The sequence below is a fragment of the Oncorhynchus tshawytscha genome, linkage group LG12 (genome assembly GCF_018296145.1).
Source record: "Oncorhynchus tshawytscha isolate Ot180627B linkage group LG12, Otsh_v2.0, whole genome shotgun sequence".
Classification (NCBI taxonomy): domain Eukaryota; kingdom Metazoa; phylum Chordata; class Actinopteri; order Salmoniformes; family Salmonidae; genus Oncorhynchus; species Oncorhynchus tshawytscha.
In genome coordinates this window covers 35292194-35308259 of record NC_056440.1, presented here as the reverse complement: position 1 = coordinate 35308259, position 16066 = coordinate 35292194, and the positions used below count along the sequence as shown (strand labels likewise).

The 16066-nt window shown below is 43.0% G+C and overlaps 1 protein-coding gene across 5 annotated transcripts in view; it reads left to right on the top strand.

The window, feature by feature from the left end:
* cux2b (cut-like homeobox 2b) overlaps positions 1-16066 on the top strand; it is a 115419-nt gene that overhangs the window by 75648 nt on the left and 23705 nt on the right. For all 5 annotated transcript variants that reach the window (XM_024439011.2, XM_024439009.2, XM_024439013.2 and 2 more), the window contains exon 4: positions 10758-10836. In XM_024439011.2, the coding sequence (XP_024294779.1) occupies positions 10758-10836 (79 nt within the window). The remainder of the gene's footprint in view (positions 1-10757; positions 10837-16066) is intronic.

Below are 16066 nucleotides of genomic sequence, written 5' to 3'. Positions count from 1 at the left end.
TGCAGATTAGGAGCAGTGCGTGGAGGGGTGGGTGTGTGTGTCTTCAATTTGCAGTGGCAGCTAAGTTTGCTATCACTCTGTCAGAATGCGCATTAGCGTTTCCTACATTTTCCTTCTCTTGCCCTACTTGTTAGATATTATGCACATTGATAGCTTGATAGCAAACATCCACATAATGTGATTTATCATAGTAGCAGGCAGCAGCAATCTAAATGATCAAGACTGAAAACGTGAGGAAAAGTGATCGGGTGAAATGATGAAGCGAGTGGACCTGAGAAAAACAGCTCCTCTCTATCACGTCAGAGCAGCATGATCAACCTTCTCTTTACAGACAGGCAAACTAGACTATTTATTTATTAAGACCACTCACATGACTGACTCAAAGACAGTACAGGATGGTTTAGGAACTCTGTGACTGACATGAGAAATATGCTTGCTGGCACCCGAATAATAAAAAATAAAAAAATCAGATCATTACAAAAATTCTCAAATCATAATTGTATCTAGAAAATTGCCCATATCCGTTACGATACTTGTTTTGTCTGACTACTCGCCACACCCCTAGGCGTATGTATTTTTAGATATAGGCTTATTGTAAATGTGTATTGTTGTTGCGTCACCATCTTTAATGCAATAATGAATTCAAGTACAAACAAGGATGTTGTTATGATTATTATTTTTTTATGAAATGTATTGCTAAAATAAAGGTTGAAGGAAATAGATGCATGCACCACATTATTACAAGACAAAACAGCCCAATCAAGCCTGATGGTCTCGTAAGTATAAAAGCATAGCTTGCTTTCATTTAATTTTAAAAAATCATGAAAAGTAGCGTAATGGGATAATGTCTTACTGTGGTGTGTGAAGAATCCAATACTTTACCTTGTATCCAGTACAAATCACATTATTGTGGAAGCAGCTCTTCTAAGAGTATGAATTAGGCTGTTTGTGAAGGTTTGAATCCTAAGCAACCTGCCTACACATAGTTTGAAGTACATTACCAACATAGCTACTGTAATAGGTCAGAGCTGTGTGCTGGAAAACCTTGGTGGAGCATGGGTGGAATCGGCATTGTGGTGCTCATGTGAATTTCCTTTCTTTTTCGACTTCAGACCAATGCCTATTCTCACTTAAAACTTTGTTTTTTGTTTTTAATACACCATTTACTCCAACACACACATGCTCAAATGGACATCTTCAGCAGTCTAGTATAAATGATAATACATTTGGTTTCCTCATTGTTTCCTGGAATAGCTGCTGTGCCTTTATCTAGCTCTATACTTCTTACAGAATATGTGATACACACAAGCACAGGCTTTAGTAGCATCAATCTCAAATCCTCTGTAGGTTACAAGACAGAGAAAATCTCTCTCTCTCCCAGTATTTCTCTGAAGGAACTTGAATCATGGCCCTGAACAGCTCACGTTAATGTCTGAAGACACTGTACAAAATTGCCTTGTTTATGCCTGTAATGTAACCTGTCTGTTCCAGTGTCGCTTATTCTCAGCGGAACCGCCGACGGTGGCAGCCGAGTCTGGAGTGAATTTGCCGGGCGATTACCTGGGAAACATCAACAGTCATTAATTATGTAAAACTCTCCTCACAGTGGGAGCAGAGAGCAGCATACAACCACAGAGCCGACTCCTATTAGAGTCAATGTACTCTACAATAAGCCCCTGCTGATTATCAACCTCCAACAACCACCACCCCTTTTGAAACACACACACACACACAGGTTTTATTAAGTTTTGTTCAAATGTGCTAGTATGTTTAGCTGGGGATGAGAATGTGATGAGTCTCTGTGCTGTCTCCCTCTCCTAGCAGCCACATCATTCACTGCTCTCTACAGTTCCCCTTATTTTATTTATTTTATTTGTTCTGCAGTTGCCTGTTTTCCAGCAGCCTCGATAAGATGAGTGAAAGAGGAAAATCTGACAGGACAAATGATATGTCGTACTGGTGGGGAGGGGAAGGGACTGCTTCACTGCTGATAGTGCTGTCACAGCCAGCCCTGTTCACAGGAAGTAGTCTTGTTGTTTTGTTAACGTGATGAGTTACAACCTATCATCACCTTAAGCAGTCTTACTTATTGGAGACCTGTGTCCCCCAGGGGAGATTACTACTGACAGCTGATAGTGGAAATGGATGTCATTGTTTGGTCATTATTATTATTAGTATTATTACAGATAGTTCTGGAACACACAATGGGTCTCAATTCAATGTCACCAATTTGTCTCGAGACGCTTGCCATCAGATGTTGGCTGTTCAGAGTCGCACTTTCCCTTGTTCTTACTGTTCATTGCAAACAGCGAGCTTTTGGTTTCCTCTCTGTCAGCTGTGCCTCTGAACCCCCATTCAGCACTCGTTCATCAGACGCTCTCCATTGAGAGAATGCAGGTTTGGCATGATGTTCCTCTACAGTGAAACAAAGGCAGGGCTGACACCTTTAATTTATTAGGCTATTATGCATTCTGCAATGATAATTGCTTCACTGGAAAGTCACCAGCCTTCTGAGAGGGAGAGACAGGAGAGGTGGCTGGAGAACGCTATCCATCATGGCAGAACACGCCCTCTCTCTCTGTCTCGGCCGTGCCGTCTCACCTTGACATGGCGTAGGCCAGGTGGAAAGATACATTGTTTTCATGTGTCTGAGGGAGAGATGCTGCTGTGCCAAGCATGTGCCACTGGTGGGTGCCGGGCTCCACTACTGGCCTCAAGCTGGTATAGCCTTCTCTGCAGTGGCATTGTTCACGGGGGCCATCCAGGAATGAGAGCAGTCCCTTTGCCTTGAAAATCATCCCTTACTATCTTCTCCACTTTCTCCTCACACCCTCCACTCTTTTCGTCCCCACTATAGTATTCTCCTTCAATGCTGCAATGTCCCTCTCTTAACTACATTTCATATGATATGCTCCTCCTTTCACCCCACTGTCTCTCCCTATCTCTTCATTCTCAGTGCATTCCCCTTACTCTCCTGTCATGTCACAGCGACTCCTCTTCTTCAGACACACGCTTTCCAACCATTAGGTCACTCAACACTTCAAACATTTTGAATCTCTTGTCTCAAAAAGAAATAAAGGCTCCTGTCTTTTGAACTACAAAGACTTTCAAAAAAAGATTTGTTTTCCTTTCTTTGTCTGTCTCCCTCTGTGTCTTGACTTTGCGGTGACTTTGAGGTGTTAAGCAGAGGTTTGTGTTGGGTTTTGTCGTGTGGGTGGAGCTGCTGGCTGGCTCTGTTGTTCTGTTCCACTGTATGGTGATGGTGGTGGTGGGGGGGGGGCAAGCCTACTAAACACCTGCAGGATGGCAGAGCCGAGTGGGGCTTTGATCTGAGTTTAATGCCTCACAGTGTTCTGTCTCACACGGAGCTCACCGTGCCATGTCCATCAGGATTACTCTACTCTACCTTGATCTGCTGAAGATCTGCTCACGGCTCTGCCTGTGTCATTACCCACACTCTCTCTCTCTCTCTCTCTCTCTCTCTCTCTCTCTCTCTCTCTCTCTGTCTCTCTCTGCCTCTCTCTCTGTCTCTCTCTGCCTCTCTCTGCCTCTCTCTCTCTCTCCCTCTCTCTCTCTCTCTCTCTCTCTGTCTCTGTCTCTGTCTCTCTCTCTCTGTCTCTCTCTCTCTGTCTCTCTCTGTCTCTCTCTCTGTCTCTCTCTCTGTCTCTCTCTCTTTCTCTCTCTATCTCTGTCTCTCTCTCTCTGTCTCTCTCTCTGTCTCTTTCTGCCTCTCTCTCTCTGTCTCTCTGTCTCTCTGTCTCTCTGTCTCTCTCAATGTCTCTCTCTCTCTCTGTCTCTGTCTGTCTGTCTCTCTCTCTCTGTCTCTCTCTCTGTCTCTCTCTCTCTCTCTGTCTGTCTCTCTATGTCTTTCTCTGTCTATCTCTGTCTCTGTCTGTCACGTCCTGATCAGGGCGTGAGTTGGGGTGGGCATTCTATGTTTTTGTTCTATGTTTTGTATTTCTGTGTTTGGCCTGGTATGGTTCCCAATCAGAGGCAGCTGTCTATTGTTGTCTCTGATTGAGAACCATACTTTGGTAGCCTGTTCCCACCTGTGTTTGTGGGTAGTTGTTTTCTGTTTTGTGTGTCTTCACCTTACAGAACTGTTCCGTTCACTCTCTCTCTTTATGTTGTTTTTATGCTTATTGCAGTGTTCAGTTTATTTATTAAAATTAACATGGACACTTGCAACGCTGCGTTTTGGTCTGATCCTTCCTATTTCTCATCCGAGGAGGACAACGATCGTTACAGTCTCTCTCTTTCTGTCTCTCTCTCTCTTTCTGTCTCTCTCTCTTTCTCTGTCTCTCTCTCTGTCTCTCTCTCTTTCAATTCAATTTCAATTCAAGGGGCTTTATTGGCATGGGAAACATGTGTTAACATTGCCAATGCAAGTGAGGTAGATAATATACAAAAGTGAAATAAACAATAAATAAATAAATAAGTACAGAAGTTTCAAAACAATAAAGACATTACAAATGTCATATATATATATATATATATATATATATATATATATATATATATATATATATATATATATATATATATCTATATCTCTCTCTCTCTTTCTCTCTCTCTCTCTGTACTCTAGCTACTTCTAGAGGGCTCTCTTTAGATTCAGTTATTTTACAACAATCTGGTGTACAACCCCTGTTATTGAGTTATGGTCCACTGTTATAGATTAATAATATATCATTTATTGATTGGTGTGTTATTGATCGGTTAGATTGATTGATATTATTGATTTGCTTATAAATGATTGTTTGGAGTTGGTTTAGTATTGATTGGTGAGTGTTATTGATTGGTTTAGTATTGATTGGTTAGATTGCAATTATTGATTGTTTTGTTATTGATTGGTTAGATAGTTTTTTTATTGATTACTTTTACCCACTGATTGGCTCAAAGAGCACTGTGACAGAAGCACATCATGAAATGACCTTAGATGTTAGGATGAGGGTGTGGTTAGTCAGGTTTGGGAGTTGTGAGCTAGAGGAGGGTGGATCTGGGCAGCCTTGGTTCCTTGTGGATGGGAGTGTAACTGGGTGACTAGGAGCTGCTGATTGGTTCTGACGTGGGGGCGAGATGTATGTCAGGCACAGGAGGTTGGTGGCACCTTCATTGGGGAGAACAGGCTCATAGTAATGGCTAGAACGGAATACATGTAAAGGTATCAAACTCATCAAACACACGGCTTCCCCCTTTCATCGCCTGAAGAAGAGTGTGTGTGCGAGTGTGTTTTGCTTGTGTCCCTATCCTCCACCCACTCATCACTCACTCCACACCGGTTCATCCCTCTTTTCCCTCTCAACACTCAAAGAAAAACAAGCACTGATGACAGCATAGCAGCAGTAACTGTACTCCCCTATAGCTCCCACTGTCCCTCTCTGCACCCACAGAATGGTGTTTTTTCCCCACCGCCCATAAGGATGCCATGAGGGTGTTGTCACTTGCTGCATGGTGGTGGAATTCCCAGTGTGTTGTTCTAATAGGCATTCAGGCTGACTGGGGCTGTGGTGACACACTGTCAGCTCCTGGGCTCTGTTGGGTCTCTGTGAGCAGCACAGAGGACCGACTCCCATGATTGTGCGCTGACCTTTGCATCATGTGCAGATGACAGGTAATTTAGAGGCCTCTGGGAATGTGCTACCATACATTCCCAGTCCCTACACACACACACACACACACACACACACACACACACACACACACACATACATACACACACACACACACACACACACACACACACACACACACACACACACACACACACACACACACACACACACACACACACACACACACACACACACACACACACACACACACACACACACACACACACACCACCTCTCTCATCCACCAGCAGCAATAATCTTACTAACTCACACATCCATGCACACATACAAACACATTCGGACACACACACACACACACACACACCTAACACCCCCGCCCCGTCACACACTCTAATCACCTGCATCATCACACAACCTGTCCTCAAACACCCAAATCACAGGAGGTGGCATTCTGGTAAAAAAACAAGGATTTAGAGTGATAATTGCATAATCACCAGTTGTGATAATTGTAATTGATGTCTGCATAATTGCTAATTGCAGTCTTTATGGGAACCTCTTTCTCGCCCTCTCTGTCTCTGTCTGTAGCTCAGTGCCTGTCTGCCTTTCTCTTCCCTGCACTTCTTTATGTTAAACTCATCTTTTGCCATTATTTATTCTTCTCTTCTCACATGTTGACACACCATACACACACACACACACACACACACACACACACACACACACACACACACACACACACACACACACATATGCAAACAGACCCACAATTCGACCATGTGTTTCACTATAAGTATCCTCCTAGGTCTCAGTAAGCATTTCCCAGCAGTGCTGGAGACAGCAGCAGTAGCCTGCCCACACGGACTGGTCCTCTGTGAAGAGTTATGGTCCACTTCTAACAGGTTTCCCCTCTCTCTCTCTCTCTCTCTCTCTCGCTCTCTCTCGTTCTCTCTTTCTTTCTCTCTCTCTCTCTCTCTCTCTCTCTCTCTCTCTCTCTCTCTCTCTCTCTCTCTCTCTCTCTCTCCCTCATTCTCTCTCTCTCTCATTCTCTCTCTCATTCTCTCTCTCTCTTGTTCTCTCTCTCTCGTTCTCTTTCTCTCTCTCTCTCTCTCATTCTCTCTCTCGTTCTCTTTCTCTCTCTATTTCCCTGCTTGTAAAATGAATGTTCCCCACATCCCTCCCAGAGAAGCCATATTCGATCATTTTACGGCCAAACTGGCTAACATGGAATAGGTTTAGATACATTGTCCTACTACCACCGTACCTTTGCTGAAACATAAATTATTTATACCATACCTCTCCATAGTGTAATCTGTGTGGTACCAGGGGACAGAAGCTAATCCCATGTGTTTGGCTGAAGGTAGATTAGCATCAGGTCCAGAGAAAGACGAGTCACTCAGATCAGACCACATTATGCGTGACACCTCCGAGGTGCTTTGATGATGGCGGTGGCAGCGTGCATGAGGGGAGAGGGTTACGCATACCGAGTGTGCTGACGTGAGGAGGCATCCGGAGTGTGATTGATGTCTCCTCTAGCGGCTGCAGACAGGTTAATGGTGTGATTGTGGAGGTAATCTCCGTGTTCTCTCGTTAACGGGTGATGGAGGGCCAGGAGACCCCCGTGTCTGTGGGAAATGGAGTCTGTTGCGTTCACAGGTCGTGTGCGTTTTACATGTGCAGTTCAGGGTCTTATTTGATGTATTCTTCAGAAAGGTAGACAGGACAGGGACAGGGCGTCAGTCTGAAACAGATCCTGGTGAGTTCACACAACCTGCTATATATACACTGAACAAAAATATAAACGCAACATGTAAAGTGTTGGTCCTATGTTTCACGAGCTAAAATAAAAGATCCCATACATTTTTCATACGCACAAAAATACGTATTTAGTGCATAAATTTGTTTACATCCCTGTTAGTGAGAATTTCTGCCTTGCCAACATAATCCATCCACTTGATAGCTGTGGCATATCAAGAAGCTGAGAGAGAGAGAGAGAGAGAGAGAGAGAGAGAGAGAGAGAGAGAGAGAGAGAGAGAGAGAGAGAGAGAGAGAGAGAGAGAGAGAGAGAGAGAGAGAGATGGCTGGTAGCTGCAGACTGTTGCATCTATATCGATTGGGCTCCAGCCTTTCCATTTTCCATGAACTCCGGCTCGCAGTTCCGAGTGGGAGGGATTTGCTTGATCGTTATGATGTTTCTTTAAACATGATGCTGTCGTTATGCCTCTTCGGGGAGGACACAAGACAATTCCAGTCATTCAAGGGCTCTCCGTCTCTCTCTCTTTCCCACATTTGTTACTTATAACCATCTCTAAACAGTTTCTCCACCATTCTCATAAGTGTTTTCAGACCTCGGTCCAAATAACATTGTCGAACTGAACTCAGACCAATAAAGAAGGTCTCAGACGATAACATGCACTGGGTTCCTTCAATAGAAGTCATTATGTTTGATCAGATAAAAACTGTAATCAACAGTGATAGGAATTCTATAGAGAATAGATGACAATAATTAGAATTGAGTTTCCTCTTGGATTGGAGGGACATTTGTAGTGGACATGGCCTATCTGACACAGGAAGTTGCTGACACCTTATTGGGAGAACAGACTCGTGGCTGGAGCGGTTTCCATGTTTTATTTATTTTTTAAACTAAATTATATTGAACCTTTTATTTACCATTTTTTACAACCCCTTTGGCACTAATTTCAGAACCTTGTGGTCATTTTTCAAAACTCTAGACACAAAACTCAGAACGGTCATCACTTGTAACACAGGCTGCCCAATGTTCAAAACCTTGCATTGTGCATTCATATCTTTAAAGAAACCTTGCACTTGCAGAATCATTGGTTCAAATAACTCATTTATCACGAAATACCATAGGAACATTCATTTAGATCTCCCACACACAAGATACCGATAGTTTCACTGTGTAGTTGTTCGTTCAATCATTAAATGTTGTAGTACAAAATATGTGATACATGTTTCATTATGGTACTACACGTAAATGAATCACTGTAAAAGGACTAGTAAAGAGAGTACTACAGACATCGTGGAATCATTGAACAAAATCTGAAATGTATTGACCGGTTTTAGGAAAGGAGAGTACGGGGGTAAGTACAGGGTGGTAAATTGTGGATGGGCCTGAAACCATGCTTGCACCATTTGAGAATGGTGGAACCTGACATTATCCCACACAATGACATAGGTCATGACATCAGCTCTACAGACCTGATTTAGCTCATCAAGGAAGGTTACATTCGAACAGCGAATCATGTGGCTGCCTGCAACTCAACATATAGAGTTTAATAGAGTAGAGAGCTTTAGTTGTTGTTCAACTTAACATTAGAACAGGCAAGATGAGTAATCTAAGCAACTTTGACCGTGGTACGATTGATGATGCTACACATGGTGATTCCAGCATCTCAGAAACAGCTGCCTTCCTGGGATTTTTACGCAATACAGTCTCTAGAGTTGACAGAGAATGGTGTGATAAACAAAACACATTCAGTGAGCGACAGTTCTGTGGGAAAAACACCTTGTTAATGAGAGAGGACAGAGGAGAATGTCCAGACTCATTCCAGCTAACAGAAAGGCCACAAATGCTCAAATAACAGCTGTTTAAAACAGTGGTGTGCACAAGGGCATCTCTTAACGTACAACACCGTAAATAATTCAGGCTGTTGTGGAGGCAAAAGTGAGTGTACAGTAATGTCAAATCTGAAACCATGGTCTGGAAAAGTGGTACATGGGACCATAGAAACAGTGTCTGATAAAGAATGATGATGAAATATTACATCCATAGATAATGTAGTCCAATTGGTTCATTTTCCACGGTAATTGGTGTCAATGGATCTCGTTATCCTAAAACTTTCATGATCTAAACATGGAATATTGTTTGTCAGTTTCCATAAAACTCTGCATTAAGAGTAACGCAACAGTCACTTATCATTTGAGCAGTTGTATCAATTGATAGTCAGATCATTGTAATGAAATGAATAGACAGTCATTTCAGATGTAATGTGTGAATTGCATTTTGAAATGGTAATACTTTGATGTTAAGTTGTGTCATTTTGAACAGGTGATTTTAGTTCAATGAACAAATGATCTTAGCTTTATGTGTATTGTATCCAAGCAATTGGAAAAAGTGTTAGTTTTGAAAAATGTGCATTTTGATCATTGGTTGTGAGTTTTGTGTCTCGAGTTTTGAAAAATGACATCAAGGTTCCGAAATGACAGCCAAACTGTAACTAGGCAAGTTGGTTAAGAACAAATTCTCATTTACAATGACGGCCTACCCCGACCACCCCCGGATTGCTCTGGGCCAATTGTGAGCTGCCTTATGGGACTCCCAATCACGGCCAGATGTGATACAGCCTGGTTTCGAACCAGGGACTGTAGTGACGCCCGTTGCATGGAGATGCAGTGCCTTAGACCGCGGTGTACGATGCCATTCCATTTACTCCGTTCCAGACATTATTTTGAGCCGTCCTCCCCTCAGCAGCCTCCTGTGCTATCAGATGTAGTATTTCAGAGAGTTGCTAAGCTAAGACTTTCCGACATTGACTTGTTCTGACTTACAGTAGATAACAGGGCTGCTGGTGTATTGTAGCTATGAGGACCGTAACCCACATACCCACCAGGGCAGGTGCCCTCTCCATGGGGCCAGGTGGTGACTAATTCCCTTCTTTGTCCATCCAAATGAATTGTTAATTGGTTTGCATCACCCGTGGAGTGGAGAATAGCAGGAGAGGCTGTGCGCCTGTGTGATGTAGGCCACAGACACTGACCTGCCTCATAGAGCACACCACAACTGCGTTGAACAGGCCAAATGTCACCTCAATACACACCGCAACGTTGGGGTTTAAGAGGCCAAATATCAGCTTGTAGTATTAGCTCAGCACCTTGTTCACATAATTCAGCACACAAACCCCCGTCAAAGCAACATGTTGGTGATGTACCGTCCTTCTGATTACCTTCTGGAGATGGATCAACTTTGTTTCTGTCTGTCTCGTTAGCACACTTACTCTATATGCTGCTTATTTACTTCATATGTCAGAACAGTGTAGAATGCATGTAAATGCAGATGTTCGGTGTGTATGTGTCGCTAAATGTTCCTTCAGCAAAGGTTTAGTTTGAATGTTGAAGCCCGAGTGTCACCCTGACGGCTGTGTCCTGTCCTGTCGTCTCCAGGTGGTCGCTCTGAACAAGCGCAGTAAGGAGGCAGAGTCGGCATTCCTGGGAATCTACAAGCAGCTTATCGAAGCCCCTGGTGAGTCTCCCACCTGTAACTGAGCCACACACATCACAACAGCACAGTCACAGACACAGACAACACACAACAATGCTCATGTAACAAACCTCCCACACGAGATCACTCTCCCCAGCCAGGTCAACTACACACCAAGCCAAAGTCAACGTCATTAGCCCAACGTTATACATGAGACAAGCTAAAAATACAAAGCGACTGTTTTCTTGCCATAGATATATGAATATCCACAGGACACCCTGTAGTTCTTATCTATGTTTTAGAGTCTGTGCTCTGTGTGGGGCCACTTCAAAACCGAGCGCTGGTCCTTGAGCGTTGCATTGCTGAGGAGAGACGATCCTTGTGGGGATGGGCTGTTGATTGCAGAGGGCCAATTAAAAGCCAACTGTAGCTTGTCTTAGTCTGGAGTGCAGGCCTGATGAGGCCAGCAGGGAAAGAGAGGGGGAGGGGGAGAGACTGTTTATTCTGGTGTTGTTTGTTGCCAGGGCACACTATACAGCATTGCTCTTTGTTGCAGGAGACAAGAGCAAAATGCACTCCAATCTCCGGCTACATCAGAGGAACACTCATTGCAAGAGTAGAGAACGCGGTTTACAGATTCAATGAATACAAGATAAAAGTGGGTGTCAGAGAAAATAGCGATGCAGCGACTGACTTTTAAAGGTCTCCATTTTGCCTTGAAGTCTCCTGCTTGATATTTCACCACACACTTTGAATGGAGTTATTTTCTTGATAAGAAATGGATGTCTTTGAAGATGTGTTCAGTTTGATTTCCTGACCTATACCTGCACGTATCAAGGGCTTAATAGAGGACCCAGGAGGGTTTTAGGGGCTATATTTTGTCATGAACAAATGTTCTATCAAGAGCAGACTGAACCAACAGTGATAATGTAAGGAATGAGGACTTCATCTCTGTAATTGCACAGGGCACTGACAAGAAAGAGTACTCATAAACCATGTTCAACTGTATCGGAACCCTTGTAGCTAGGATTGGGTTTGAAGATTTAAAAAATAGGAATTTAACGTTTACTTTTGCTCTCACACACAAGTGCATACACATACACACCCACACACCAGAGGAGGCTGGTGGGAGGAGCTATAGGAGGACGGGCCTATTATAATGGCTGTAATGAAATAAATGGAACGGAGACGAACGTGGTTTCTGTATGTTTGATGTGTTTGATATCGTTCCGTTCACTCTATTCCAGCCGTTACAATGAGCCCATCCTCTTATAGTGCCTCCCAACAGCCTCCTCTGGCACACACACATGCATGCACACTTTCAGCTCCTATTGTGACGTAAACATATTTGACATCGACATCTGCACCAATCACTTCTCTATGATGGGCCGGGGGAGGGGGTTGAGCCTTGTCGTCATGTCACAAAGCTAAAGGAGTGGCCCTGGTTACATCAGAGGGCCTTGGATTAGCATATTCAGAATACTCATCTTCCTCTGACCTTACCTGGACCTGCACTAGCATTAGCATCCGGGTGACTCTCCCTCACCAGAGTCTCTAGTCTTAGCTCTCACACTCTGTGTCACTGCAGGTCTGTGTATGGATGACTTTTCCTGGGCTTTACTACTACAGAAGGAGTTATTATTTCATCCCACCGCAGTAAAACCAAAAAAAACGCAGCCAGCTGAGCTGCTGATTTATTAGTTGCCGTCTAATCCTTTAATGCCATACCAATCATTTCCATTAACAGCTAATTGCTAAAAGTCTCCAAATCTATTCACTATTATCTTTCTGATATTATTTACCTCCTATCTGATGCCAAACAGGAGTCACAAAATGGAGAGTAGGGTATTTTGTGTGTCATTGTGCATCTCACTGGCCTGTCCAAGGTCACCCCCTGTTCCCAGAGTGGACCGCTCCAGGTACACCAGAGGACAGTCAGTTGGCTGTGGTCCCTCACTTTATTAGTCTCCTCCCCTATAAACACATCACTGTGCTGCTTTCCCACCAGTCTCCAAACAAACCATCCAGCTCATGTATTTTTTATGTTTTGACAGACGCAATTATTCTTAACACACCGTGCTCGTTAATCTTAATGCCGTTATTACTATTCATTGGCAGACATTTTCTTTCTCCCTCTTATTTAATTTGAAAGGATCCCTCCATCCTGGCTGTCTGCTGACACTCACAGGCCGTTGGTCCAATCAGAGCGGCCGACAACAGAGTTAATGAATGCAAGAGGAGAGCCAGGGAGGGGGAGGGGACAATGTGACCTGTTGTATCCAGTTAACAGCAACGTTTGGTGTCAGGTATCAGTTATCCACAATAACAAATCAGTTATTGGAATAGGTGCCAATGATGATGTCAGTTGCATAATGTTGGACACGCATGACACATGTTATGATGCTGCTTTCATATTCTCAGTTCATATGAATGTTATAGACAGAGGGTATGCATCGCTGACACAACCCAGGGCTACCCTGAACATGCTCTCAATAGAGAAGGTTTTAATCACGTCCCAATTTGTTAAAGCAAATGTGTATCTCTCACATCAGTGTGTTTACGAGGAGGAGAATGTTAGTGTAAGGGGAGAGAGGAGAATACATGGCTGGAAATGGTGTGCGTGTGCGTGTGTGAGTGAGATTTGGGTTTTGTTTTTACTGTAAAGTCAGCAAGTGTATCAAGCTCCAGCTGCTGAACAAGATAGCTATTATTATAGTGGTGGTGTGTCTGGACTTAGAGTGGCACTGTTTCCTGTGACAAAGGATTACATGTAGTATGACAATGGCAACCTTTACCGGTGATGGATTCTGGGTTCTGAATAGTGTTAATTATCAGGAATCCTATTGAAATATTGAGTGCTATGGTCTAGAGGGCCAACACCAGAAGTTAATGGTTATCTGTAGGAGGAATATATATGGTGGAGGCAATTAAGCTTGGAATGTACTGAGTGCAGGGAGACGATCATATGTTGGCAGGCACTGATAATATGTTGGCAGGCACTGATAAAGATGGGGAGCTGTGGATTAGTGAGGAAGGGGGTCGAGGTCAGGTCACATTAAGGGAGAAGGAACAGTTTATTGCCTGTATCACTTAACTTTCTGCCTAGTAATAAAGATGTAATGTTTAGAGAGAAGGAGGAGACGCCACCACAATTTGGGCTATATATATATATTACCACTGGTGTGACTATTTATTTGGTCTTATGCAGCTACATTGATCCAATGGGTGAATAAACTTGGTTTAAGCTTGACTAATTATCCGTGAGTTTTAATAGGTTCATTTAGAACACCGGTGTCATGAACAGTCAGTCGTACAAGGCATGCTCTTTAAAGCAACTCCAATGCGTCCTCTGCATTTTATGGGGAACAGTTGAAATAAGTGCTCTGAGCAATGAGAACACTTTGAAAATGTAATACTTCTAAAAAATGTCATTATTGGGTCCCCAAGCCAAAAAGTCACACACCACAATCATAATGTGCGTTTCCATGCATTTAAGACATCAGTTGAAGTCGGAAGTTTACATACACTTAGGTTGGAGTCATTAAAACTTGTTTTTCAACCACTCCACAAATTTCTTGTTAACAAACTATAGTTTTGGCAAGTGTGCTAGGACATCTACTTTGTGCATGACACAAGTACTTTTTTCAACAATTGTTTACAGACAGATTATTTCACTTACAATTCACTGTATCACAATTCCAGTGGGTCAGAAGTTTACATACACTAAGTTGACTGTGCCTTTAAACAGCTTGGAAAATTCTAGAAAATGATGTCATGGCCTACCTTCAAACTCAGTGCCTCTTTGCTTGACATCATGGGAAAATCAAAATAAATCAGCCAAGACCTCAAAAAAAAAAACATTGTAGACCTCCACAAGTCTGGTTCATCCTTGGGAGCAATTTTCAAATGCCTGAAGGTACCACATTCATCTGTACAAACAATAGTATGCAGGTATAAACAGCATGGGACCACGCAGCCGTCATACCGCTCAGGAAGGAGACGCGTTTTGTCTCCTAGAGATGAACGTACTTTGGTGAGAAAAGTGCAAATCAATCCCAGAACAACAGCAAAGGACCTTGTGAAGATGCTGGAGGAAACGGGTACAAAAGTATCTATATCCACAGTAAAACGAGTCCTATATCGACATAACCTGAAAGGCCGCTCAGCAAGGAAGAAGCCACTGCTCCAAAACCACCATAAAAAAAGCCAGACTATGGTTTGCAACTGCACATGGGGATAAATATCGTACTTTTAGGAGAAATGTCCTCTGGTCTGATGAAACAAAAATAGAACTGTTTGGTCATGATGACCATCGTTATGTTTGGAGGAAATGGGGGAGGCTTGCAAGCCGAAGAACACTATCCCAACCGTGAAGCACGGGGGTGGCAGCATCATGTTGTGGAGGTTCTTTGCTGAAAGAGGGACTGGTGCACTTCATAAAATAGATTGTTTCTTGAGGCAGGACAATTATGTGGATATATTGAAGTAACATCTCAAGACATCAGTCAGGAAGTTAAAGCTTGGTCGCAAATGGGTCTTCCAAATGGACAATGACCCCAAGCATACTTCCAAAGTTGTGGCTAAATGGCTTAAGGACAACAAAGTCAAGGTATTGGAGTGGCCATGACAAAGCCCTGACCTCAATCCTATAGAAAATGTGTGGGCAGAACTGAAAAAGCATGTGCGAGCAAGGAGGCCTACAAACCTGACTCAGTTACACCAGCTCTGTCAGGAGGAATGGGCAAAAATTCACCTAACTTATTGTGGGAAGCTTGTGGAAGGCTAAACGAAACGTTTTACCCAAGTTAAACAATTTAAAGGCAATGCTACCAAATACTAATTGATTGTATGTACATTTCTGACCCACTGGGAATGTGATGAAAGAATTAAAAGCTGAAATAAATCATTCTCTCCACTATTATTCTGACATTTCACATTCTTAAAATAAAGTGGTGATCCTAACTGACCTAAGACAGGGCATTTTTACTCAGATTAAATGTCAGGAATTGAGAAAAACTGAGTTTAAATGTGTTTGGCTAAGGTGTTTGTAAACTTCCAACTTCAACTGTACATTCCTATGCTCCATTGAAATTGGCGACAAAATATTAGGTCCCCCCAAAAAATACTTTGTTTAGATTTTCACCTCTATACTTTTTTGATCAGTGTAAATATACTACTTCCTCTTCACAGGATGTGAAAAACAGCGACAGTTTCCATGACTGAGTTGGCTCTCCTGAGTAGCACCTCTCTCCTCATCTCTCTCCCTCCTGTG